The sequence below is a fragment of the Sorex araneus genome, chromosome 1 (genome assembly GCF_027595985.1).
Source record: "Sorex araneus isolate mSorAra2 chromosome 1, mSorAra2.pri, whole genome shotgun sequence".
NCBI lineage: Eukaryota > Metazoa > Chordata > Mammalia > Eulipotyphla > Soricidae > Sorex > Sorex araneus.
In genome coordinates, this window is record NC_073302.1 from 122,180,928 (window position 1) to 122,207,726 (window position 26,799).

At 48.2% G+C, this 26,799-nt stretch overlaps 1 protein-coding gene across 1 annotated transcript; it reads left to right on the forward strand.

Moving 5' to 3' along the window:
* Positions 1-26,450, forward strand: DNAJC21 (DnaJ heat shock protein family (Hsp40) member C21). Its single transcript, XM_055123206.1, has 12 exons — positions 1-273; positions 5,885-5,978; positions 6,779-6,902; positions 7,484-7,606; positions 7,941-8,245; positions 9,126-9,277; positions 12,277-12,364; positions 15,225-15,383; positions 16,562-16,607; positions 21,179-21,351; positions 25,219-25,294; positions 25,968-26,450. Exons 1-12 carry the CDS (start codon positions 177-179, stop codon positions 26,130-26,132), a joined length of 1,602 nt encoding a protein of 533 aa, XP_054979181.1. The 5' UTR covers positions 1-176; the 3' UTR covers positions 26,133-26,450.
* The last annotated feature ends 349 nt before the right edge of the window (positions 26,451-26,799 follow it).

Genomic DNA, 26,799 nt, shown 5'->3' on the forward strand with positions numbered 1-26,799 from the left:
CGCGCCGCCGCCGCCGCCGCCGCCGCGCTCGCTGGCTGGCCCGGTGCGGGCGCCCGGCTCCCGCCGCCGAGGAGTACCAGCGCCGCCGCCGCCGCCACTTCGGCCCGAAGCCGGGCGCCGTCCCCGGCCCGCGTCCCGACCCCTCCCGGGACCCCGGCCAGGTGACCGTCCCGGCGATGAAGTGTCACTACGAGGCGCTGGGGGTGCGGCGGGACGCCAGCGAGGAGGAGCTCAAGAAGGCCTATCGGAAGCTGGCCCTGAAATGGCACCCGGGTAAACCCTGCGCCACGGCCGCGGCTCCCCCGCCGCCCGCCGCCCCTGCCCGGCGCGCCCCCCCAGCCCCCGCCACCTCCCGGGAGTAACTTGGCCACCCGGGCCCCGCCGCCGCCGCCGCGCCCCGAACTCGGCTCGCCGGGGAAGCTGCGCGGGCGCTCGCGCCCCGTCCACGCCCCGGGGCCCCCCGCACGCCCCCCGCACGCTCGCCGGGACCCCGGTGGTCACACTCTTTGCCCCGCGCCCGGACCCCCGCGTCACCACTTGCTGCGGGAACACCGCGTCCCGGCCGCTCCACCTGCTCCTCCCAGTCCCGGCCGCTCGCGCCGGTCCGCTGCCGTGCCTCCTCCTGGGGTGCCGCCCTGCCGGCCCCCCCGGAGCTGTCCTGAACTCCAGCCCCCGGTTCAAGGCTCGGCAACTCGAGTGTGAGGAGGGGTCCCTGGCTTATTGAAACCGAGAACAAAGGAGCCGGGAAAACCTCCTTTTTAAATTGCTGTTGTCACCACTGCCACCGCCACCACCCCCACCCGTATATATGTATATATTTTTTAAGCAGGCTGTGTGGACCCCGCGCTTCACTTCATTTCCGAGGATTCTGCTGAGTTCGAGTCTAAGTAGGGGGCGTCCGGCCTGCCACTCGGTGGTAGCTTTGCAAAAGTGCATGAGGTCCTGGGCCCGGTCCCCAGCGAGCGCGCTTGCACGCACGTTTTTTTATTGGGTGTCTTTGCTCGCGAAGTTCCTGTTTACTCAGACAGATGCTTTCTTTTTGAATGGTGGATTTTGGTTGTAGCCCAGGCGTCAGTGACTCTTACGGAGTCATCCCATCTTCCGCACTTGGAAACTTAAGTCATTGAGCCTTTCGCGTGGTGGCACGATTCGGTAGACTTGTTGTTAGGGTTTGCTGTATACCCAGATGTTGGCACGCGGCTAGAGTGTAGGTTTTCGTACTGAAAAGGACTTTGAGTCCGGTGGGGGGGGGGGGCGGGGAAATGTGCCTTATACACAGGGAAATCTAAATATAGATAGAAACAAAATAGCTTCAGGGTCAGGGTCAAACCAAGAGCTCAGAATACAGATGGAGGCACCCAGTCAAGATTGACACCCAGTACTAGCCCCTAAGCACTGTCGGGTGTCCTCCAAAAATAAAATCAAAAGCACTACATCTATAATTGGTAATTGGATGAATAGGACAACTAATAAATGCCCCAGGAGTCCTGAGGGTCAGCTAAGCTGCTTCTGCTTCCCCTGGGCAGGGAAGCCTGAACTTTTGTTGCATCTGTAAGTGCCCAGAGTGTCAGGGAACGCATCAAAGTGTGGTCTTTTCGTCCAGAGCTAGTCCGGGCCACAGCGAGGGCAAAGTGTGTACTTAGAAGGGTCTGAAATAGGGACTGGGAGAAGAACTGTAGGAATGGATGAGACCCAGATCAGAAGTACTGTCTCTAGTTGCTGGAATAAGAAATAAAGGAAGCCTTTAAGGCTGTGATTTTGGTTACAGTGCTTATCAACAAAGGAACTCTAGCTTTTGGGGTAAAGATATTGGAAGGGAAGAGCTAAATAATCATCACAACAGAAAGTGAGAGTGATAGGCATATCCAAAATTAATAAATCCCAAAATAGTGTGGACTCATTTCATTACAGTAGGACTTGCCCTTTGAAAATAGTGTTAGGGTGAGGGATGGGGGGGGGAAGAAAATAGGGAAGTTAGTGACTCCGAGTGGAAAAGGGTGAGGCAGAGAATTAATTCTTATGACCAAATATATGTAGTTTTGAGGACTCAAGTTGACATGTTTTTGAGCAGTAGTTTGAGATGAACTCGTGAAAGGGCCTTGAATGTTAGGCAGAGGACTGCGATATTTGCCTTTCCAATAGTGGAGAGCAGAAACTAATCCTATTAAGATGTCTCGGGAAGGTGAGGCACTGTGAAGGCAGCAGGATGGACTGCAGTGGGTGGAGACGGAAGTCAGGTGGGGTTCTTATGCGGTGAGAACACAGGCCTGGGTGGGGACGAGGCCGAGGCCCAGGTCAGTAGGTGTCGCAAAGGATGCAGGACCAGATACTGTGATTAATAGGAAATCGGTGCAAGGAAGAAATATCCTAGTGTTAGTAAAATATCAGTTAACTATTTTGAAACCAAACCTGTTAGGAACTAAATGTAGATGTTTTCATGGAACGCTCTTCCATCCTGCAGCCTCTTAGTATCTTTCAGTTTGAAGATACATGTTTGAATAAATACTCTCTGAGGAGATACATTGTTGAAAAAGAAAAAAAAAACCTGCCTTTATTTCTTTGATTGAGGAGTGGATAATAATTTCCAGTAGAGTTAACTGTACTGCCTGGTGAGATCATGCCTTGTAAAGGTCAGACTCTTAATAATTTATCTGATGAATATTCCCCCAAGCACTTGACTCGAGTGAAGAGACAAGACAGATCTCTGTCAAAACAGGCAGCTCCAGTTGGGTGAGCCAAGGGCAAGTGCAGGATGCTTATAGCAGAGGCCCCTGACCTGGGCTGGGTGTCTGTCTGGACGGGGTAGATACGCTTCCCAGAAAAGGGGGCTTTTAATTCCAGACCTACAGAACGGGAAACAGGTGGAGGTGGCTGGAGTACTAGGGCGGGATGTAGGAAGGGGAAAGAGGTGAGCACAGCCCTGGTCAGCAGTGTAGACTGGATAGGTGAGTTGGTTCTTAGCCCAGCAGCATCTCGAAGCCTAGGAAGAGCTGGAAGCACCAGAACTAGGTTTGTATTTTACCCGGCATCTCTGGGGGTACGGTGGAGGATGGTTTAGAGTGGGCTGGACTGGAGGTAGGGAGATGGAAGTCACCCAGGATGGCTCTAGCACCTGGGGCTAAGAGCCTGAGCCAGCTGCCTGATTCCCAGTGGGTAGAGGGAGTCGTAGGGAGAAGCAGCTCGGTGGCCAAGTGCTCTGCATTGAAGGCTAGTTTCCACCTGGTGGGGAAGAGGTCAGGCACCTGGGCATCAGCTCTGCCCCGGGAGGGCCGTCATCCGCTCAGCTCGGAGAAGGTGAAAACCACCACGGATTGGGAAGGCTCAGGAGAGCATGCGTGGATGGAGAGGCAAGCACAAAACTTGGTGTGTGGATGCACTATAAACCCCGATGACTCCACGCACAGTGCACGTGCCTTCTGCTCATCAGCGAGGGCGTTTCTGGTTTCATGATTGTGTTGTAGGTCATGACCATTGCTGGGGAGTGATCCCTGAGTACCTCTGGGTATGGTTCACAGAACAAAACCAAACCAAAACCAAAAACAAAAAAAACTCCAAAGTTTGGCTTTCTCCAAACTTCTTTGGGGAGGGAAAGAGGAGTGGAAAGGAGACTATAGAGAGCACAGTTCAAATTAAGATATGAAGGGGCTGGAGCAATAGCACAGCGGGTAGGGTGTTTGCCTTGCACTCGGCCAACCCGGGTTCGAGTCCCAGCATCCCATATGGTCCCCCAAGCACTGCCAGGAGTAATTCCTGAGTGCATGAGCCAGGAGTGACCCCTGTGCATCGCCGGGTGTGACCCAAAAAAAACAAATTCAGATATGAAGAGGAATGTGATATCTACAGACATCTTTGGTTTTAGGGGGCAGCATTTAAGTGGCTGGCTTTCTCAGCCATCCTGCTTTTTAAAAACTAAGACAAGAAAGTGGATGGAGGAAAATATATGAGTGTCTGTTGGTCATTCCGTAGTGGCATGGGAGGCTGGATGAGCTGAAATGCAAGTATCACCCAGCCTTGGGTAGAGGCTGCAGGAGAGAAGGGCAGGGTGCCAGTGCCTCCTCGGAATGAATTAAGTGGTATTTTAGATTTTCCCAGAAGTTTACTGGTCCTCCTCCCTCTCCCCAGCCCTTCCCTCGACTGATGGCACTTATTTCCCCCTCCCCCCGTGTGATGTGGTGCCCCTGGGTTTGTGTGCCGTGCAGTGCTTGCTTACATCTCACTGGGGCTCTCACACTCTCCAGTGACGTTGCTCAGAGTGTAGCCACAGTGGTTGCCCAGGTGTTCGTCCGGTGGTGATGGTCTTGGTGCCCACACATCTTTTTTCATTCTGTGCTTGCCAGATGTCAGTTGCTTGTTTGCCTCTGTGGAAACCACTTCTGGTGTCAGGGGTCACAGAGGCAGCCGCAGGATTCCTCTCAGGGTGGCACCAGGAGTCCCACCCATGACCACATGCTTGTCGGGCACCTATTCTGAGCCACTGGGCTCTTTCCCTGGCTTCCTTTATTGGAAATCTAAAAAATATATCAATTTTCTGTTTGCCTTTTTGGCCATGGATTTGAAAAATAATCAGAAAATTTGAAAATACTGAATAAAACATTCAACCCTTCCTCCTGCAGATTTGCTCTGACTTAATGAAGGGTTACTACAAGCTAATAAAGTGAGCTGTGGTGATTACAAGTAGAACGTTAGGAAAGGGCCTCGGTGGCTGTCTCCTGGAGGGCCAGTGCCGGCTGTTTGTCCATATTTGATGAAGAGCTTCATGATGCGCCGGGAGAAATGTGTTTGGTTCAAAGGAGAGGCAGCTGGGAGGTGGCCTGCTGTCTGATTTCGGGTGGGCTACGCGGTGTGGGAAATGTGTCTGACATGGTATTATTCCACCTGGTGATAGGGATGGCAGCTCCCAGGGACCTTGATTCTAAAATGATACCTACAGCCAGAGTGAGAGTACAGCTGTTACTCAAGTTCAGTCCCTGGCACGCCATAGGGTCCCCCAAGACCACCAGGAGTGATCCCTGAGTACCTCTTGAGTGTGGCTCAAAAAAATTAAAAAATACCTAAATCTTTGTGCTAAACTGTCTTAGCAAAATTGATAAGGGGCGGGGCTGGGAGGGGTGGGAGGAGGACCCCGAAAGGGAGGAGTACCAGGAACCTTGGCGGAGGAGGTGCGTACACTGGTGATGGGTGTGGTGTCGAAATTATGTATACAGGAAACCATCATTAAGGATACTGTGAATTACAGGACCTCTGTCAGTTTTTTAAAAGTTTTTTTTTAAAAAAAATGGTGGCAGCTTGAGGCAGTTGAGAAAGCTTATTTCGTGTTGGCTGAGCAGAAGGTCCTGAGAGCTGTGTTGCTGTCAGGAAGGTGTGTGTGGGCAGTGCAGACCTCGTCCTGCGCCTCAGAGACAGTTGTCATTGCATTTCCACACTGTCCTCTCCTAGTGTGGGCTTACAGAACTTTGGGGGGCACCGTAGTAGAGTCGAGCTCTTTCACATCCTCAGCATGTAAGTTTTGCATTGCTCTCTTTTGGAAACCAGTATCCCAGATTGGGGCTGGGGAGAGAGTACAGCGGGTGAGGTGCTTGCCTGGAACACACCGAAACCCACTTTCCACCCCCAGCACCCCACGGGGGTCACTTCACCCTGTCAGTTGTAAGCCCTGAGCACCACCAGGCATTTCCCCCTGTTCCAGGTAAAATTAAAACCCGGATTGCCCAAGTCTCGGTGTGTGACAGCGACCAGAGCAAGCATGGCCTGGCCCTCCCTGGGCTCCCCACGGGTTCTTCACTGTCTCCCTTGGTCTGGGGCACTCCCTCCCGCCCAGACCTATGTGTTTGTGAGGGAAAAGTTCTGGATTGGGGCGTTGACTGCATTTCTGTGTCTTTAACAGATAAAAATCTGGATAATGCCGCGGAAGCAGCTGAGCAGTTCAAATTAATCCAAGCAGCCTACGACGTGTTAAGCGACCCCCAGGAAAGAGCATGGTGAGCATCCCCTGGCCCTGCCCTGTCCCAGGGTTCTGCTGGGGACACCTGCTCCCAGCAGGTTTGATCAATAGTAGGATAAATGACTGGGTGTGTCGGGAAACATCTGTCACCTGCTCGTTGGTAGGAAACGCTGTCCCAGGGGTTGCCGGGACTTGTCATTGAGAGTCCCTGCCTGTGGCTGACCTGTGTGCTGGAGGTGGCCCCATCAGTGGGCAGAGCCCAGTCCAGCACAGAGCGCCTGGCCTGGATCCTGGCTTGATGGCCTCGCGTGTGATTCCAGGGTAGCCCTGAGCTTTCAGTTTCCCGTTATGTTTGTATGACCACGTTCCTTAAAATCAGCGGAGTGACGAATGATGCAGAATTAGCTCTGAGGCTGTTGGCATCAGCTTCGGGAGAGTATGATTCTGCCGCAAGTTAGAATAAATTCACACTTCGCAAAAGTGTCATCTGTGAGCCAGCTCATGTCCAGTCTGTCCTATTTAAAAATGTATCTCTGCTGTGAAGATCCAGCAGCCTTTCCGGGAGAGTCATGGGAGTTCTCTGATGTACTGAACCCCACTGTTCGGGGGGACTCGTGCTGCACAGTGTGCCAGGGCCCCGACCCTAGAATGTCACAGGAGTTGCAGCCATAGCTTTAATCAGTTCTGTGAAAGATTACTTGATCTTTTCATGTTGACATTGTTTCCTTAAAGTGTTCCCTTGAGCACTGGGATGTACGGTGATGTTGTCTAGGCTGAGTCCCTTGAACTCTTACTTTTGGAGTCTTGAGTGATGGTGCTGACCTTTTGTTTGCTCAGGTATGATAATCACAGAGAGGCTCTGCTGAAAGGTGGGCTTGACGGAGAATACCAGGATGACAGTCTGGACTTGCTGCACTTTTTCACTGTGACCTGCTACTCTGGTTATGGGGATGACGAGAAGGTAAGAGCTGACTCCTGAATACCAAGGTAGTTCTTAAAATTATATCATAATAGGTATTAATAGATAAAACAATTGTCTTTTTTTTTTTTGAGGAGTGGGGAGGCACACCAGCAGTGCTCAGGGTTTTACTCCTGTCTCTGCACTTAGGAATCACTCCTGGCGGTCTCCAGGGACTATTAGGATGCCAGGGATGGAACCTGGGTCACCACGTGCAAGGAAAGCACCCTTCCCACTGTACTATTTCTCCAGCCCCAGAAACATTGTTTATTTTGAGAACCAAAATGAACATACTTAAACTCAGCATAGACAAACCTCCCTCTGCAGTGTAGATGGACTTGCAGTCCCGTGCTAAGTCCAGTGCTAACATTGATATGGTTGAGGGTCAGAGAGAGTACAGAGGTTGTGCCCCTTGCCTTGTAGAGAGCTGAGCACGGTTCAGTCCCAGCACTGCCAGGAGTGACCCTCAAGCACAGAGGAATAACTCCCGAGCACTGCTGAGAGTGGCCCCAAATCAAAACACAAAACGTCTTTCTGTGACAGAATTCTGAGACTCTTAAGTATTTGTGTTTTTCTTCTTTTAGGGCTTCTATGCTGTATATCGCAACGTATTTGAAATGATTGCAAAGGAGGAGCTGGAATCCGTGTTGGAAGAGGACGTGGAGGACTTCCCCTCTTTCGGGGACTCCCAGAGTGACTATGATACGGTAAACGGGAGCTGCAGTGCTCGTTGGAGATGAGTGTGCTGTGTGTGCCCTGCCCCTTCCCTACTGAAACCCGCGGATCCTAGCCTGGCTGCTCTTCCTGGCTCTCTTCCTCACCCTGCCTTCCTCAAAGCCTGCTTGGCAACCTCCTGTTGGCTGGTTGCGGCCCAGTTTCCTCATGAACCTTGTTGCGAGGAGGGATTTATTCTGTCAACCTTCACGGGGATATCCTTCTCCATTGATTGATTATCACGTCGTTACTTAAAAAGATGTTTGGCATCACTAATGCTTGCTGCCTTCCCCAATAAGGAATCTCGCCTCATCGTTTTGTCCGTAGGTTGTCCATCCTTTCTATGCCTACTGGCAGAGTTTCTGCACACAGAAGAACTTTGCTTGGAAAGAAGAATATGACACGCGACAAGCCTCAAACCGCTGGGAGAAGCGAGCCATGGAGAAAGAAAACAAAAAGATCCGAGATCGGGCCAGGAAGGAGAAGAACGAGCTTGTGCGTCAGCTGGTGGCTTTCATCCGGAAGCGGGATAAGCGCGTGCAGGCGCACCGCAGGCTCGTGGAGGAGCAGAACGCAGAGAAGGCCCGGAAGGCGGAAGAGATGCGGCGGCAGCAGAAGCTGAAGCAGGCCAAGTAGGGAAGGCGGGTGGGGGCGGGTGCGGGGGGTGGCTGGCTCCTTGTCTGATGGGGGCCGGGGCATAGGGCCCACACAGTTCCCTCTTGAAGGGTTCCGTCACCATCCTGGCTTCTTTGCCTCAAGCCTGGCATTGGACCGTGTGTTTCCATCTCCTATGACATTTTATATTTTCACTTGGCTGCTTTTCCTTCAGAGAGCCTCTGAGATCCTGTACACAGGCCCTTGTACAATTGAATAATGACAAACATTCATTGAATTCTCACTCTGTGCAAGGCCTTGTCCTAAGCACTTTTCTCAAACAATTCTGCATAGTTAGTTCTAGTTTTTATTGCCCCATCCCACCATTTTTTTTTTTTTAAAGAAAATGAGAGGCAGACAAGCCCAGGATCAATAACTGGTAAATCAGGCAGGAATTGTCCCATGCCTTTGCCTTCCCAGGGTCAGTTCTGCCTCTTGTCAAGTACACTGTTAGATATGTAGTTCATTTCAGTGCTGTTGGAATTTTGCTGTTCTAAGTTACTGTAAGTGTTGTGTTCCGAGGATTGAATTGTTTAAGTAGTCATATCTTGAAAACTTTTGGTTCTGCTACCACTCCTCATCGTTTGAATATAGCACTTTACAACGGACAATCTACTTGAAATACTTTACAAGTAAAAACATTTCTGATATAAAATTATCAGAAGACTTTTGATAAGATACTAAGAATTCTGTTTCGTAATCCACTAAGTGGAACAATGATATCCAGATTTAAAGGGAATCCAGCTGCTTGAACCGCTGTGAGGACGCAGATGCTCTCTTGGGGTGGATTTAAACCCAGGGAACATGTAAACCCTCTGCGGAGCTGTGCCCTCCCGTGAGACCGCTGTCTGTGTTCAGACTTGCAGAGCAGTACAAAGAGCAGAGCTGGATGACGGTGGCTGACTTGGAGAAGGAGCTCAGGGAGATGGAGGCCCGGTATGAGAAGGAATTCGGAGATGGATCGGAAGAAGAAAATGTGGAGGAACAGGAGCTCAAAGATGGACAGGACGGTAACTTGCCCTGGTCTCTAAGACTCCTTAGTAAATAAACAGGCCTGTGCCTGGGCTTATGCTCTCGCAATGCCTACGGGTGCCACGTAGAGGGTGCTGGCACAGGAGTGGGGCGGCAGTGAAAACCCAGAGAACACCCAATTTCCAGCCTGTTGTTGCCACAGTTAGTGTGTATGAGGACTGGAGCCACAATCCAGCTGGTGGGGCATTTGCTTTGCATGCGGTCGGTCGACTGGGGTTTGATCCCCTGCATCCCATATGGTCCTGAGCACTACCAGGACTAATTCCTGAGCACAGAGCCAGGAGTATCAAGTATCGCTGGGTGTGACCCAAAACAAAAACAAACAGGCCACCAGCACTTATCATGTATGTTTGCCAGTTTGTTGTTGTAAGGTCACACCCATTGGTGCTCAGGGGCTGCTTGCTGCTCAGTGCTCACTCCCAGTGGTGGTCAGGACAGGTGTGGTGCCAGGGGTGGGTTCAGTGCAAGGGCTAAGGGTTGGTGCTGCTCGGGCCCTGCAGTCCTGAGGATTGCCTTGCCACCCCACAGTGCACAGGGGACCGTGTGGTACCGGGGAGAGGACCAGAATCAGACAAGCACCCTAGCTCCTGTTACCATCTCTTTGGGCCCCTTGTATGTGTTTAGAAATGCATGTGGCATCTCCTGATAGTAAAGTGAGAAATAATGGGGCTAGGGATGTAGCTAGGTGGTAGAGTACTTGTTTTGCATGTTCAAGACCCTGGGTTCTATTCCTAGCACCCATTAAAAAAGAAAGGTGAAAAAAAATGCATTGTTAAAAAAAATTGCAACAATAGCCTAATAAATAGCCTGATTTTGGTGTTTGATTAACAAACTCTTCTGACCATGTTTGAAATGGTTTGTGCCTCGATGTATAAATTCATTGGCAAGTAGGCATGTTGATGAACATGACTGACGGGACTCAGTGGTGAGTACATGTACTGTGTATAGGAGACCCTGGGTTTGATTCCCAGCAGCATACACACACACAGGCAGTACCAGCTTGTTTCAGGAAGGCTGATTTCGTGCTGGGGCGTCTTTGTGGTGTATGTAATTCCCTCACTTCCAGCTGTGGAGAGGGCCTCTCAGTGTGCTGAGAGCACAAGCCAGTGACAGAGTGCTTGAGGTAAGGATTGAGCGTTGGTGACAACCTGATTTTACCCACAGCCCCTAACTGTTCCATGAGAGAAAAAGTAGAGTGCTCTGAAACACAGCTTGCCAGCTTTCTCTTACCTGGGAACGTAGCTTTTCAGGCTGAATTTCCCCAGTGATACATGACCAGCTTTTATTTAGTAAAAGTGCTTAGGAAATTAAGTGTTTTAGAGTGAGCCACAGGTTGTATGTGTGAAAGTTCTTTGAAATGTAAGATGACCCAATTTTCTCTCTTTTTTTTTAATTTTTAAATTTTTAATGATCACTGTGAGGTACAATTACAGACTTACGTACTTTCATGCTTACGTTTCAGTCATACGATGATCGAGTACCCATCCCTCCACCAGTGCCCATTCTCCACCACCAGTGATCCCAGTATCCCTCCTATTCCCTTCCCATCCCCCCTTCTCCCCTCACCCCCCCCCCCCCCCCCGCCTCTGTGGCAGGCGCATTCCCTTCTACTCTCTCTCTCCTTTAGGGTGTTGTGGGATGACCCAGTTTTCTAAGTTCCCTGTTCGTTAGTGTCTTCACGTACATGCTTCCTCTTGATCTTCACACAATGACCCCTGAAATGGAGGCTCTGTCCCTGGGATCATCTCCAGCTTCCCGATGAGGAAACAAGGGTTCTGAAAAGCTGCGCCGAAGATTGTGGGGCGGTTTTCAGGCCCAGATTTTGACATCACGCTCAACTGTCTTGAGTAATCAAAGAGGGCCGTAATGTAGGAGAGGAGATGCCTTGTGACCTTTATTATCCATCACCAATCCCCAAGTGATAATTTGCATGTTTGTTTTTGAGAAGCTCTAATATTAGGTTGTGTGAAGATTTTGAGTGGAATTTCACTGTTGTCGTGTTGGGCCGCACCGGCTGTGCTCAGGGTTTCCTCCTTGGCCTGTGCTTCGGGAGACCACACCAGGCTGTGCTGGCCGCGCATATGTGGTGCCCGCGATCTGACTCAGGTCTGCCGCGCCTGAGGCAAGCGCCATCCCCGCTGTATTCACTTTCCAGCCCTGAATTGAACCTTTCAGGTGTTTGGATTTTGTGGACCATATTGGTATTTGTATTTTGTTGTAATAAAGCGTCAAACTTTTGGAAAAGAGGAAATCTTTAAAGTTGGTGTTGAACATCACATGTAAGACACTGGTCCGGGTCTGACGTGACCGGCCTGATCCGGCTGGGGTGGTGTGAGAAGTTTCCCCTACAGAGCCCAGCAGAGTGCTAAGTGTGTCTGAGGAGATCTTACCTGAGAGGTGGACTTAACAAAGCCTGGTTGAGTAAACTGCTTCACAGTCGAACTGGGAAAGTGGCATTTGCGTTTCTGAACTTAGCTGATGCCAGGCCAGAATAAGTTTTGAATTTTCTTCTAAACAGATTTGTGAAAAGAGCTTGACAGATTTTATAAATCTTGACAGATTTGGAAGCCTTCCCTATAATTCCTTGCTACTTGGTTTTTTTTTTTTTTAAATGAGCATTTTTAGTTTTGAGGGTCACGACCAGTGGTGCTCAGTTTTTACCCTTTACTCTGTCCTCAGGGATAACTCCTGGTGGAACTTGGAACCATATGGGTTGCCAGGGCCTGAACCTATGTCGGCTGCATGCAAAGCCAGCACCCTAACCCCTGTGCTCTTTCTTCGGCCCCTGCTTGCTGCTTTTTAATAGACCACTCAAATTCTGATAATATATCTTGTCACATTGTCTTTTTGTAAAGGGAAAAAAAAAATGTTTAGCTTTTTATTTACCTTTAGTTTGAGACTGTTCGTAAGGAGGCACTCTTTGTTGGTGGGTTGTAGGTGGGTGTTCTAACCAGAGGCTCCTCCTCGGCCCCTGCAGGTGGAGAGAGCGAGGATGCCGAGGAAGCGGAGATCTACGATGACCTTTACTGCCCGGCTTGCGACAGATCTTTCAGGACAGAAAAGGCGTAAGTTGAGCCGTCCCTTCGAACTCTTGCTTCCGAGGGAGGGCCAGGGGTCGCACTTTGAAAGTCCAGTTGCTCTCCAGCCCTCCTTGGCACACTGGGCGCTTTCTGTCCCTCAGCAGGGCGCTTCCGCCTGCCCTCACTGTGTGTGTTCACACCGGCATCCCTGCGTCAGGGCTGCTTTTTGGATGTACAGACTCTCTCCAGAAAGAAAAGTCGCTTGTTTTGGCCAAGCCAGCCCGGGCGCCCAGGCTCTCGTCCCTGTGCAGCGTGGACTGCATCCCGGGGAGGACTCATGCAGAGAGAAGTGCTAGAGAGGACAGCGTTCGGAAGAGGGAGAAAGCCTCTTTTGGGGACGGCCCGATGAGGTGCTGGGATTTGAACTGAGTCCGCCAATTCAAGGGGAGAAAAGGGGGCCAGAGAGAGAGAGTAAACATCTAAGGCGCTTGCCTTGCGTGAGGCTGAGCCCGGGCTCCATCCCCAGCACCCCAGAGAGTCCCCTGAGCCCCGCCAGGAGGGATCCCCAAGCACAGAGACAGGAGAAGTCAGGGGTAGCCCCCCCAAAAAATATCCAGAACAAAAGACTGGGGGGAGGGAAATAAGAGTTGAAGTCAGCCAGAGAGAGCGGGAAACAGAGGAGCAGAGGAGGGGTGTGGTGGTCAGAGTGACCGTATAAGCCCCAGGGAAAGACAGAAGCGACAGCAGGCAAGAGAAAAGCCGCCGGCAAGGAGGGGCGGCGAGGTGACCCCATCCAGAAAAGCTGCAGTCCAGAATAGCTGCGCTCGTGGCTTCCTGTTCTCTCGGAGAGCCCGGCAAGCTACCGAGAGTATCCTGCCCGCACGTCAGAGCCTGGCAGGCTACCCGTGGCGTATTCGATATGCCAGAAGCAGTAACGATAGGTCTCATTCCCTTGACCCTGAAAGAGCCTCCAATCATTGGGAAAGACGAGTAAGGAGAGGCTGCTGAGATCTCAGGGCTGGGACGAATAGAGACGTTACTGATACCCGCTCGAGTAAATCGATGAGCAGCGGGATGACAGTGATATAGTGTCTGCCTACAGTGTTGCCTGGCCCTTCCTTGCCCTCTCCTGCAGGCACGCTTTGGGAGGGTGCCGTGTCCTGATGCTCCTTTCCTCCAGACGGGCCTGCCTGTATCTCTCTCTTGGGAATGAGGACGGTTAGGACTGGAGAGTACAGTGGGTAGGGCCTTGCACACGGCCGACCCAGTTCAATCCCCAGCACCTCATCGGGTCCTCCGAGCCTGCCAGAAGTAAACCCTGGGCACAACTGAGTGTGGGTTCCCCTAAAAGAGTGAGGCCATTTCCTGACATAATTACTGTGCGGGTATCAGCTTGAGAAGTCTGGCTGTGGAGAACTCTGCTTCACTCTTGCTTCACTGCCCATGTTCCAGTTTTGTCAGTTCATCCTCGATTAATGTCCTCCATAACATTCCCTACCCCCAACCGTGATTTCAGATCCAGCAGCGGGCCTTGTTTACCTTTCTTTGGTCACTGTTGACAAATGGGCCTCCCTCATCCCCCCATTTGTCTTTTCCTTATCATTAGGACATCACAGGGTTTGTGTGCATGTGCGTGTGTGTGCGTGCGTGTGTGTGTGTGTGTGTGTGTGTGTGTGTGTGTGTGTGTGTTCCTTACTGCTCTTCTTATGCTTAAATCTTTAGCCTGGTTCCCCCCCTTTTTTTTAGGAGGGTGGAAGGCAGAGGTAGCATGAAGGGGTGGTGGTGTTGGGACCACACTTAGCGGTGCCCAGAGTTTCCTCCTGGTTCTGTGCTCAGGGGTCGCTCCTGGTGGAGCTCAGGAGACCACATGGAGTGCCAGGCACCGAATTTGTGTCTGCCGTGTCCATATAAAGTGCCCTACCTGCTCTACTGTCCAGCCACTCCCTTCTTTTGATCTGCCACCACTATTCTTTCAAGCACTTTCTGACACAAGGTTATCAACTTGAGGAAGTTTGGCTGGTGAAAACACAACTTCTCTCTGATTCACTCCCTCCCCATGTTCCAGTTTTGTCAGTTCATCCTCGATTTATGTCCTCCATAGCAAGGTGTGTCCATTTCGTTAAGGAGCTTTGGTCTGAAGGCAGGTCTGAGTGGGAAGGAGTAGAACCCAAACTCAGATAACGGGCATCTGAACAGAGAAGAGTTGGGACTGGGTGGTGACAGGCATTTTCTTCCTCGGAGCTCCACTGACGCATGACCAAAGCCTTGTCAAAAGTGTTCTGTGAAGGGTCCCTTCTTCCTTTGTATCCACAGTGTGATGGACTCTGCTCCCAGCTCCTCTACGGGGTTGCTCCATCTGAACTCGATCGGGGGCAGGCTGAGCACAGAGCTGGCTCCCGGGGAGTTGCGAGGCGGCTGTTGGAGCAGCGAGGAAGCTGACCTGCTTGCGCTTCGAAGCTCACTGTCTCTGATCAGCCTTCCTTTCCGCTTGGACTTGTCCTGTCATTTCCTAGTGATCCCTGAAAGGCCCCCGCATGACCTGAAATGTAGAAGCACTTAGCAATGGTGTCTAAGAAGCCGTGGAGGTGGCTTGAATTCTAACAATCGGAAGTTTAAAAATAGAGAACTTGTAAAATTATGGAGAAGGTTTACAGTTAAGAGGACAGAGGAAGGAGTGGCCCTAAAATACAGTAAAAAAACAAACAGGTAGTCACAGACTTCCATTATACTTGTCACCTGCAAGCCCGACAGGGTTCTCCTTTTCTCTCTGTTGTGCACGAGCATTGGCACTTACATCCCGTAATGTAAAGAGGGTAAATTGAATTCGTGTGGTTGTGCTTATCACATGAGTATATTTGGGCACCTAGAGTCCTTTTGATTACTCGTTTCATAATTGTCCTTTCAGAATGAAGAATCATGAGAAATCAAAGAAGCATCGAGAAATGGTTGCCTTGTTAAAACAACAATTGGAAGAGGAGGAAGAACAATTTTCAGGACTTCTAACAGATGAAAATACACTGACTGTCCATTCTGAGGAAGAAATAGAAGATGCACCACAACAAAAGTACTTCTAAAAATGTTGCTAGAGGGACCAGAGCAATAGTACCGTGCGAAGGGTGTTTGCCTTGCACACGGCCAACCTGAGCTCAATTCCCCGTATCCCATCTGGTCTTCCGAGCACCATCAAAAATAATTCCTCAGTGCAGGGCCAGGAGTAACCCCTGAGCATCGCTGGGTGGACCCAAAAAGCCAAAAAAAAAAAAAAACCCAAAAAATAAAAAACAAACCAACAACTTCATAGCTAGGTTTCATAAGTATTTACACTCACTATCCCTTTCCAAACTCAAGAAACTTTTACATGACCCTGGGTATATAAATTAAGTATAAAAGCTAAATATTTATTGATAACAAATCATAAGTTTATTTTGAAACAAATTTTTGGCAACCCCACCATTTTTACACAGCCCCATGGAGACTCACAGTTTAAGAAGCGAAATGTGGGCTGGAGTGATAGTACAGTGGGTAGGGCATTTGCCTTGCATACGGCTGACCCGGGTTTGATTCCCAGCATCCTATCTGGTCCCCCGAGCACCATCAAAAATAATTCCTCAGTGCAGGGCCAGGAGTAACCCCTGAGCATCGCTGGGTGTGACCCAAAAAGAAAAAAAAAACTGAATTGTTTGCGATTGCATTTAAGCTCTGCATTTCAGCACTCGTTTTGTTTTGTTCTGGGCTGTGTCCTGCTGTGCTCAGGATTTACTCCTGACTCTGCTCAGGAATTACTCCAGGTGGGGCTTGGTGGCACCTTAAGGGGTGCTAGAAATGAACCCTGCCGAGCTGAGTGTTTATGTCCAAGATGTTCTCCTGTTACTCTCTTGTTTTGCTTGCTCTGGGCCTCTCCCTGCCGCCGGTTTTGAGGGCTGCTCTCAGCCTAGTACTGTAGGACCCAGCGGCAGCACCTGGGATTGGACCTGGGCCACCAGCATGCCAGGCACACAGGCAGCCTTTGATCTCTCTCCCCTGGCCCCTAAGAAATGGTGTTCTCTCTCTCTCTCTCTCTCTCTCTCTCTCTCTCTCTCTCTCTCTCTCTCTCTCTCTCTCTCTCTCTCTCTCTCTCTCTCTCTCTCTCTCTCTCAAGATTTACTTTCTTTTCTAAAACTCATGTTTCAATATTTTTTATGTCTGCTCAGTAAACCTTCACAAAGTCAAGTATTTGACATTCTGATTTGTGTTTATTCTCAGGCTTTCTAAGAAACAGAAGAAAAAGAAACAGAAGCCACTAGCACAGGTATGTTGAAAGGTTTTACTAATATTAAATATCAGATATAGTGTTGTGGGCATAATCTGGATCAGTGAGATCCAATCAATTTTCACTCTTATCTTGATTGAAAGACATAATAAAAGAAGTTGGAAATAATTTTTGTAGTGCATTTCTCCTCTTTGATTCGTGCGATTAATTTATTTATTGCTGTCATGGTGATTTAGTTTTTTTTTGTTTTTTGTTTTTTTTTTTTTTTTTGCTTTTTGGGTCACACCCAGCGATGCACAGGGGTTACTCCTGGTTCTACACTCAGGAATTACTCCTGGCGGTGCTCAGGGGACCATATGGGATGCTGGGATTTGAACCCGGGTCGGCCGCGTGCAAGGCAAACGCCCTACCCGCTGTGCTATCGCTCCAGCCCCATGGTGATTTAGTTTTATATGTGAATTTCCCCTAGTATAAATCAGCTGAGTGATATAGTTTAAAAAGTCTGGTTACATGTGATTACAGGGTTTTTTTTTCGACAAGGTAGCAATATCAGAAATGACATGACAATCAGGGGTTGGTCATTGTGTAGTAAACTCGATTCTGCCAGCGGCATATTTAAGTGGAAGTATGTAAAAGCAACATTTAGTTAGTAAGCGGTAATGGTGTTAATTCTAGAAAAAAAATGTTTCTATGGTTTAAGTAATTTAAGTTTTTCACAGCTGGGTTCAAATTTAATCTTTCAAGTTATTTTTAAATGAAAGGGTTTGTTTTATATATTATGAAACATGGTCTTATGGTTATCTTTGGACTTAAAAAACATCAAAATGAAGTTATCCATGTGCCCATGTGAAAACTGTAAAGGAGGAGGAATTAAATTTAGTGCCATTTGAATATAATCTAATTGTGTTAGCATAGACTAATATCAAACATAGTTATTTTAAAACTTGCAGTTATTTTGTTTGTTTGTTTTTGGGCCACACCCTGCAGTGTCAGGTTTCCTCCTGGCTCCACACTCAGGGCTGACTCTCGGCGGTGCTTCTCGCCCTAACGGGATGCCCAGGGATCAAACTCAGGTTGGCCATGTGCCGGCCAAGAGCCCTTACCCACTATACTATTGCTCCAGCCCCTGTAAAGTTGGATCGTTTTTAAATGAAACTTTATATTTGGTTTATTTGTCCCAAGTCTATTATAAGTGCTTATTAAAAACTTGATCAGTTTTATGTTTCTTGTTTTGAAAATGATACACGACTTGTCAATTACTGTTAAAATTGTGAGGTGGAGTTTCTGGCCTCAGTTATAAAACTACCACACTGAGTTATATGTTCTTTTATAACATGACTCATACCATCTTGCTCCCAAACAGACTATAACAGTTATTTTTTTAAAACACCTTCTTTCTTCCATGTGTCAGAGTGACTAGAATAAGGACAAAATTCAGTGAAGAAAAATATTTAAAAACCAAAGCCTCTGTTATCTGAAGCCATGGGGATAGACTCTCTAGATTACAACAGTAAAAACAAGTATTTGTATGTCCTCACTGTTGAGAATGCTTCCTATTGTTTTTTCCTCCCAAGCTGTAGTCTTCTCTTATTTGTAATTCCTGATTTCATCAGTGAGAAAGACCAGTACAGGTCTATTTTTCTCTAGTACCTTTCCTAGTATTTTCTAAGCTCTTTTCTGTTTGTTTTATTTTTCAATCTTGTTTGGTTTTAGGCTCACTTCAACAGTGCTCGGGGCTGACCCCTGGCTCTGTGTTCAGGAATCACTCCTGGCAGTGCTCGTGGGGACCATATGCAATGCCAGGAGCAAATCCAGGTGGGCAACAGGCGAAGTGAGCATGTTAACCACTGTACTGTCTCTTTGCCTCTTTAATCATTCTTTGAAGGGGAAGGCAATATGGAAACAATACTGTCAGACTAGAGAACAGGAATCAAATACTGAGAATCATGAAATTTTAAATTGGGCAGTTTTCTGAATAGTAAAAGTAGTCATTGCAGGATCCAGCAAAGGTTACTTTCTGAGAATTCTCAAAAAACTAAAGTTCATTATAAATAGAATGACCCTAGCCAGCAAAAAGGTAGAATTAATTCAAGTAACTTTCAGACACATTATTCTGAACACCCAACATGGGATTTATTCCTAAGAAGAAAAAACCTTGAATTTTAGTTAGTATGGATGGATATTTTGGTGGTGTGGTTTCTTGTACATTTTATTAGATAGAATAGATGAATATATGCATGTCAGGAAGCATTCTTTCTTGATGAAAAATTGGAACCACAGATAAGAGATTGAGGGGAAGGGGTTAGAGAGATGATCTGGTGAGTCAGGCCTTCCCTTGCGAGAAGCTAACCAGATTAACGAGAGACTGAGGGAAGAAAGGAGCAGTTGGGTTGGAATAAAAGAAATGGCGATACGAGCTCATGACTGAAAAATGCATGTTTGTGTGTCACGATTGTGCACTGAGAGGGTCTGGAGCAGCGAGGTGGCACCTCATGCACCTGGCCCAGACCTCTTTGTCTCAAATCCCTTCCCTAGTGAAAGGAATTAGAGCTTCACCTGTAGAGAAGAGGCTGATTCCACTTTGATAGGGGGAGCACAAGATGAGCTGTATTAGCTCCTGCCAGACACTAAGGAAGTGCCCATAAAGTGGCAGGTTACATCGGAAGTACCTTGAAGTCGGCCACAGTTTGAGTCATAGAGACTAATGGTGATCAGCCTTTGACCGCAGGTTTTGTTTAAAATGCCACGTATTTATGTTGTGCCTAAAAAACATGAGAGAAAGGAGACAGATAGGAAAGCTTTATTATAGAAGATGATGGAGGGAATTAGAAAAACCCCTGCTCCTCATCCACCTGTCTAATAATAAGTGGCTCAAAAATCAACGTTCTTGGGGCTGGAGCAATAGCACAGGGGGTAGGGCATTTGCCTTGCACACGGCCAACCTGAATTTGATTCCCATCATACCATATGGTCCCCCGAGCACTGCCAGGAGTAATTCCTGAGTGCAAGAGCAAGGAGTAACCCCTGTGCATCGACGGGTGTGACCCCCAAAAAAAATCAACGTTCTAATACTCAGAGAACCACTTAGGAAAGGAAGAAGGTACACTGCAGTAGGAAAGCCTAGCAAGAGATTCAGCCTGAAGATCAGTTTAATCACTAAAACACGTAACAAACTCACACATTTTATCTCTGATATGGCACTTTGACAAGGACCCAGCAGTGTCTTTACAATTCCTACAGCTGAATCGAGCTCAGAGGAAAGAGACAAAGCCGAACTCTGGGCCAGTGCACCAAATACTCACTGCACTGTCAGCATCATGAAAGACAGGAATCAAGGAGAGTAAAGGGGAATGATGACTAAATGCCCTCCGTGTTCCTGGATTGTCTCTCCTGCTGGGGGTCACGAGGAAAGAGTATTGGAACGTGGCGAGGGACTGTGAGAGGACATCAGCCTCACAGCCTGGAGTGGGAAGAGGTTGTTGTGGATGTGGATGCGCCTTTGTTCTTAGGAGACACGTGGTGAACTGCAGCTGCATGAGTTATGTGTGTGAGTGTGTGCGTGTGTGTGTGTGTGTGTGAGAGAGAGTGTGTCAAGAATGAGGACAGAGGGACAGGAAGCCAATGTTCAAAATGTTAACTCCTCCCCCTAAAATAAGAGTTGCATTTAGAGCAGATATTTGACAATTTCTAATTATTTTCTAACTGTAAACATAATAGTTGCAGATCATTTTGAAAGTATAGAAATACTTCAGTGTCATCCCGAATTCTCTCTATAAATATTGAATTAAGACAGCAGGGAAGGCAGGAGGAGGGGAACATACTGAGTTCAGTTCACTCAGATGTTCTGTATGTAGACTTTCTTCTGATTTTACTAATATGTTGTGCTTATAATTCTAATTGAGGCAGTGTTTAGGGAGAAGTGTTTTAGCATTCAAGCAGCAGTGGTGTTTAGCAGCAACTCCCAGCTCGGGGCACTCCCAGCTCAGTGCTCAGGGCCTGTTCTGTGACTGGGAGCAAACCCAGATCTCCTGGATGCAAAGCCTTGCACTTTGCTTTTTTCAACAATTTCCCCGACCCAGAAACTTAAGTTTTGTTTTTGAGCCACACCCAGCAGTGCTCAGGGCTTCCTCCTGGCTCTGCACTCAGGAATCATTCCTGGTGGGACTCGGAATCATATATGATGCCAAGGATTGAACCCTGGTCAGTTGCATGCGACTGCCCACTGTACTGTTGCTCCAGCTCCCAGGGCCAAAATTAAGTCCTTTAATTTTCCTTCAGTGTTCAGCCATTTACTTGCCGAAAAAAAAAATTTCTTTTTCTGATTTTCCCCCAGATTACTATTTCTGTGATGAATATTCACATCAATAAAATTGTATCTTCTCTGGGACTGTGTCTTCCTGTGGATTAGAGAAGTAATACAGCTTACAGGCTTGTGCATGGCCAACAGGGATTCATTTCAGTCCCCAGCACCACCCGTGGCCCCCAAACTAAACAAACCAAAAAAATTGTATCTGCTAGGTCCGTTCCTAGCAGAGTGTACAGGACTCATCATTGTCAGCACCGGTATTACACTGTTCGATTTGTAACGGCACACCTGTTTTAATACCTAGGATTTTGGTGGTGATGTTAATGAAAACGGAACTGGAGAAGGAATAAAGAGTGATCCAGAAGACGCCAACTTAAACCAAGACAGTGCCAAAGAATTGGAAGACCCTCCCCAAGAGAACATCAGTGCTAAGGACACGATAGAGCTCTGTGATGACCCAAAGACTGAAGCTAAAAGGTGGGTGAGAGTTGCATGTTGCGTTCTGATCCTTAGGATTGGTTGACAGGAAAGCTATTACCTAGCAGTGAAATACTTTCCATGACTGACAAAGTGAAGTTGATGTTGCCTGTGGCTCAATCATGTATAATAAGCACACCACATGTATGTGTGCAGATGAAGTCCGTGGCAAAGAGAATGCTAGAATGGTATGCTCAGGGGCGTCTCAGCCCTGTGGCCAGAGACAGATTATTTTGGTTCCCTGTTGGGGATCAGTCAGGCTGGCCGCTCACAGAGACCGGTCAGTAGCGAGGGGTGGGGCTGCCCAGCCGCCTGGAGCCTCTGGGGTTTCCTGACTGGCTCTTCTCCAGCCCTTGGGGGGTTCTCAGGAGACGTCACTGCTGCCCTCCATCTGGAGAAAGAGCTGAACAGTTGCTAAGCGGAGGTTCCCGCCATTCTAGAACCATAAACCGGGGCTTGGGTGAGCCAGGAACGGGGGAGTCGACAGACCCTGGCACTAGCCCGACAGTGACAGAGGGGACTGGGCAGGGTGGGCGTGGGGGAACTGAGGCACGCACAAGACAGAGCCACACTCAGAGGCGGGAAGCGGAACTCACAGTCTGGGGCTGGGGGAGCTTTGAGGAACCGGGGCCTGGCAGTGCCGTGAGGGCTGTGTGTGTTGCCAGTGAGGGCTCCGGCGCCCAGTGAGGGATGGAGTCTGAGTGAGTGACCGGCACGGGGCAGAAAGCTGACCCGACCTTCTGGGCTGCAGGGATTCACTGTGTGTCATGGGCAGGTCCCTTGGGGACAGCCTGGTGGGCACATGGGGCCCCAAACTCCTGACTCCAGCCCCTTTCATTTTTTTTTTTAATGTAAGAGTCATGTTATTTAATAGCCATTGATTAAGCTGATTAAACTGGGCATGAACTCCACATTACTTTTTATTTTTTTAATTTTTTTTAATTGGCTATCTGTGAGATAGACCATTACAAAGCTGTTCATAATTGGGTTTCCATTGTACAGTGATCCCTCCACCAGTGTACATTTCCCACCACCAATGCCCCCCAACCCCCCCCTCCCCCCAGCCTCCCTCTGTGGGAGGCACTTGCCTTCTTGCTCTCTCTCTCCTGTCCTTTTATGCATTCTGGTTGGCAATACAGGTGCTAAGAGGTCATGGCGATTATTCAGGGCATTCAGTATTTTTGTCTGGACAGTAAGGCTGGAGTAGCTTGTCAGTTGCCCAGCCCCTTTCTTGAACTGAGAAGTGTTTTCTCCCATGGGCCGTCAGAGAGCTCCCGAGGGTGAGGGGAAAGGGTTCTCATTGCCGCAGCCACCGACAGTGGGGCTTTCCTCCTTGACTTGGGTGAGGAGGGATTTAGAAAACCTCAGTGACTGCCTCAGTGCTGGGGCGGGGTAGGGTTGCAGCAGCCCCTCCTCAGTGCTCAGGCACTGGGATATCTTGAGGGTACCCTCAGGGCACAAGATATTCTGGGGGTTCCCTTAGGACCACCAGTGGCTGCCCACTGATGAGCACTTTGTTACAAAATGTAACTGTTCAAATATGCCTGTGGCTTCCAAGGAAGGGTCTTAGACAATCTGTTATTCTCAAGAACGGTTATGGGGGGTTGGGGGCTGCCAAGAGCTCAGCGCACTGGCGCACAGGGTTGCATGCGGGAGACCCAGGTCATTCCCCGGCACCACAGACAGTCTCCTGAGCACCACAAGGAGAGAACCAAGCTGGTGATGGCCCCCGGAGCACCTCCAGGTGTGGCCCTCCAAAAACAAACAAAAATACCCTAAATGCACTTGGTTATGTCTATGAGGGTATATTGTTAATTTGTACATGTTGATCTGCTGCTTTTTATGCCATGGTCTTCTTTTTCCTGTATTTTCTTCCTCACACCTGGCCGTGCTGGGGGCTGTTTGGGCTCTGTGCTCCCCGGTCTCTTCCTGCTGTGCTCAGGAGACCCTGCAGAGATTGAGCCCAGGCCCCCTGGGTGCCGAGCCTGTGCTTAGCCCACTGACTTCTCTCTGCCCCATAAATGTTATTGTTTTGGTAAGATTGTGTATCTGTTTGTGTTTGTCTTTGTTTGGGGATCACCCACAATGGTGCTTGGGGCTTAGTCCTGGCTCTGCACTCAATGATCAATCCTCGGCTCCAGGCTGATCTCCTGTGCTCAGGGAAAAGCACATGAAAAGCTGGGATAGAGAAGGGCCCACTAAGTAAATGTTGGTTGGAGAGCTTGCTCGGCATGGCAGATACGTGCTGAAAGTAGACTATGGACCAAACATGATGGCCGCTTAGTTCCTGAATTGCAAACCATAACACCCAGAAGGAGAGAGAGAGTGAGAGGGAATGTGCCTGCTACAGAGGTAGGGGGTGGGGGCGCAGTGGGAGGGATACTGGAAACATTGCTGATGGAGAATGGGCGTGGGTAGAGGGATGGGACTTGAACATTGTATGACCGAAAGGTAATCATGCAGGTTTGTAAGTCTGAAACTGTGTCTCACAGTGATTCATTAAAAATAATATATTTTTTAAAAAAAGATCACTCCTAGGAGACTCAGGTACTGGGGATGGAACCTGTGTCAGCTGTGTGCAAGGCAAAGGCCCTACCTCACTCTTCTGCCTCTCTGGCCCCGAGACTGTATATATTCATGCTTTCCAGGTACCATTATCCAGCCCAGTTCATTAGTCCCTTTGAGTGTACAAGAATTTGGTCAGCACCAATGAAGGAAAGCCTCACATGAGTGAGGAAAATTAAAAGTTATGTAAAAGATGACTAGAAGGAGGGTGTTGGGGAGTTTAGGTGGAGTACGGGAAAGGTGGGCTCTATTGGATGGCACTTTCCGGGTCCAGGAGGCCAACCCCAGAAGAGAGGACGTGAGCTTCTTTGCAGGGAGCTACTCCCAGCTCTTTGCCCAGGAGTTGCTCCTGGCAGTGCTGAGGGAGGCCGTATGGGTCCTGGGGTTGAAGGTGGGTCTCTGACACGCAGATACGCAGGTCATGTGCTCTCCTGCCGGGGGTAGGATCTTCCAGGAAGACCCCTCTCGTACAGGAGGGGTGGGCACTTGATTTGCATGTAGCTTGCCCTGATTAGATTCCCAGTTCCCCAGACGGTCCCCAAGCATGGCCAGGAATGATCCTCTGCCAGAGCAGGAGAAGGCCCTGTGCACAGCAGGGGATGGCCCAGAAACAGAAAGAGAAGGGGGAGGGGCAGGGCAGTGGGAGCCCTTGCAGAACAAATTCAGGTTTCTGTTTTGGATTTGGGGGCCACAGCTGGTGTTGCTCAGCGCTTACTCCTGGCTCTGCAGAGAGCTCCAGGGGTTGAACCTGGGGTGCCCTGTGCAAGGGAAGTGCCTCACCCACTGTACCTCTCCAGCCCCCAGCAAATTCAGTTGTTTGGATAATGCATTTGAGAGTGTTTAGTTTTCTCCTTTTGTTATGGAATACTGGGTCAGGTTTAAGAAGCTTTTGGGGGAGAAGAACCACACCAGTGTCGTAGTGTATTGGGGATACTACTGATGGTCTGTGAAGATAGTTTGTTACATTACAGGGAATATTAAGTGCCTTGCCTTTTTTGTTTTTAATAAAAATATGTAGTATAAAATTAAGATATATTTTAGGGGTATTTTAGCTTGTGTTTTTAACTATTTTAAGTATATTTCTTAATTTTTTGTGCCAAATGTAATACTTCATTTGATCTCCAAGGCTATTCAGTAAAGTTATTTATTTGAGATGTGAAAATTACTCATGTGGCTATTAAACTGGTCTTTAACTAGTGCCTGTCATCTTTGGAATTTTCTTGGGAGCAAGAAGATAACGAAAAGGGATATGTTTTTGTTATTACTATTTTATTACACTTAATTCCTTAATTTATTTTCCAGTATTCCTAAACCCAAAGGAAAGAAAGCCAAAGAAGCGAAAAAGTCCGTCAGAGTACCTGCGGAGCCACAGGCAGCGGTAGGTCCCACTCACCTCGTCACCCTCGAGGCCTTGCTGGCCTTGTTGAAGGTCGGCTCTGGTTCCCGGGACGCCTGTGTCTGGGGAGGCCCTGCAGCTCGGCTCGCTGTCCTCCGTGCACTGCGGCGTCCCTTCCTCGAGGGCCGCATGCGAGATAGAGCGGTCACGGTTTGGTTTTCCACTGCTCTGAAGTACGAAGCATGGGCAGCCAGAGCGATAGTACGGTGGACACTAGCAGGACATTTTCTGGCATACGACCAACTGGGTTCAATCCTCAGTACCCATATACTGAGTGATCCCTGAGCACAGAGCCAGGAGTGATAAGCCCCGAGCACTGGCGGATGTGGCCCCTAAACAAGCAAAAAAGGAATACGAGCTAGACCATGGGGTCATGCTAATTGAGTTTCTCAAGACCTTTGGTTTGGGGGCTGTGGAGAGAAATCGTAAGGGTGAGATTGTTCCTTGGCATGAAAGGTTAATGGTGTTTATTGGTTAATTGGAGTTCAGTTCCAAGAGCAGCTGCCTCTGTTGAGCCTGTTTGGTAGATGTTCTTTGTGTGTGAAAAATTTTTGTCCTAATTGTTTGATATTTTATCTGTACATGAAAATATCAAAACACTACTCTCAGATACACCGTGTTTATTTGTGGTTTTGTTTTGTTTTTTCCTTCTCAGAGCGATGTTCTTCTCAGCTGTACCACCTGCCATAGTGAATTTCCATCTCGGAATAAACTTTTTGACCATCTTAAGGCGACGGGTCACGCAAGAGCACCTTCATCATCATCTTTAACCAATGTAGCAACTAGTCGGAGCAAGAAAGAGAAACGTAAAAACAGATAGAAATTCTGCCAACACTTTTGTTACTTGATTGTCTCTAGATTTTGAAACTAAACACTGAACTGAAATTGAAAAGTGTTAAAATTTTCGTGATCTGCAATTTATTGCATTGTGGAAGATTATTTTTTATCTTGTAAAAAACATTCTTTTGTTTAATATATATATTTTTAAACATTTCATTAGTGATTAAATTCTACTTTTGTCATCTGAACTGATTTGACCGTCTCATGACAGGTTAATATTGTAAAATACAAATTTTTGCTTTTTGTTGGCTCATGTGGACAGAAATGTACAGGGAAGATTAAATTATTTTAACACATACGAATGCCCCTTTCTCTTATTTTGTGAATTTCACATTATTTTTGTATCACTCAGTGCTCTTGAAACTTTCTATAGTCAGAACTTGTCAAAGACTCAGATCATTTTATAATAGTCATAAGGTTTTTTTAACTGATAATATGACACCGGTTCTGATTTAAACGTTTTTCTGAATGAGTTGTTAGTTACAATACTTTGTAACCCTGAGGACAGTGGAAGATGGGAATCTAATTGAATAGATAGGGTTTCATTCCAAGAATAAGTTCTCTTCAAGGTGTACCTATGTTACTTTAATTTGAGATTTACTGGTAATTATCATTGTGATATATCTTTTAATTTCCTTGCTGCTCTG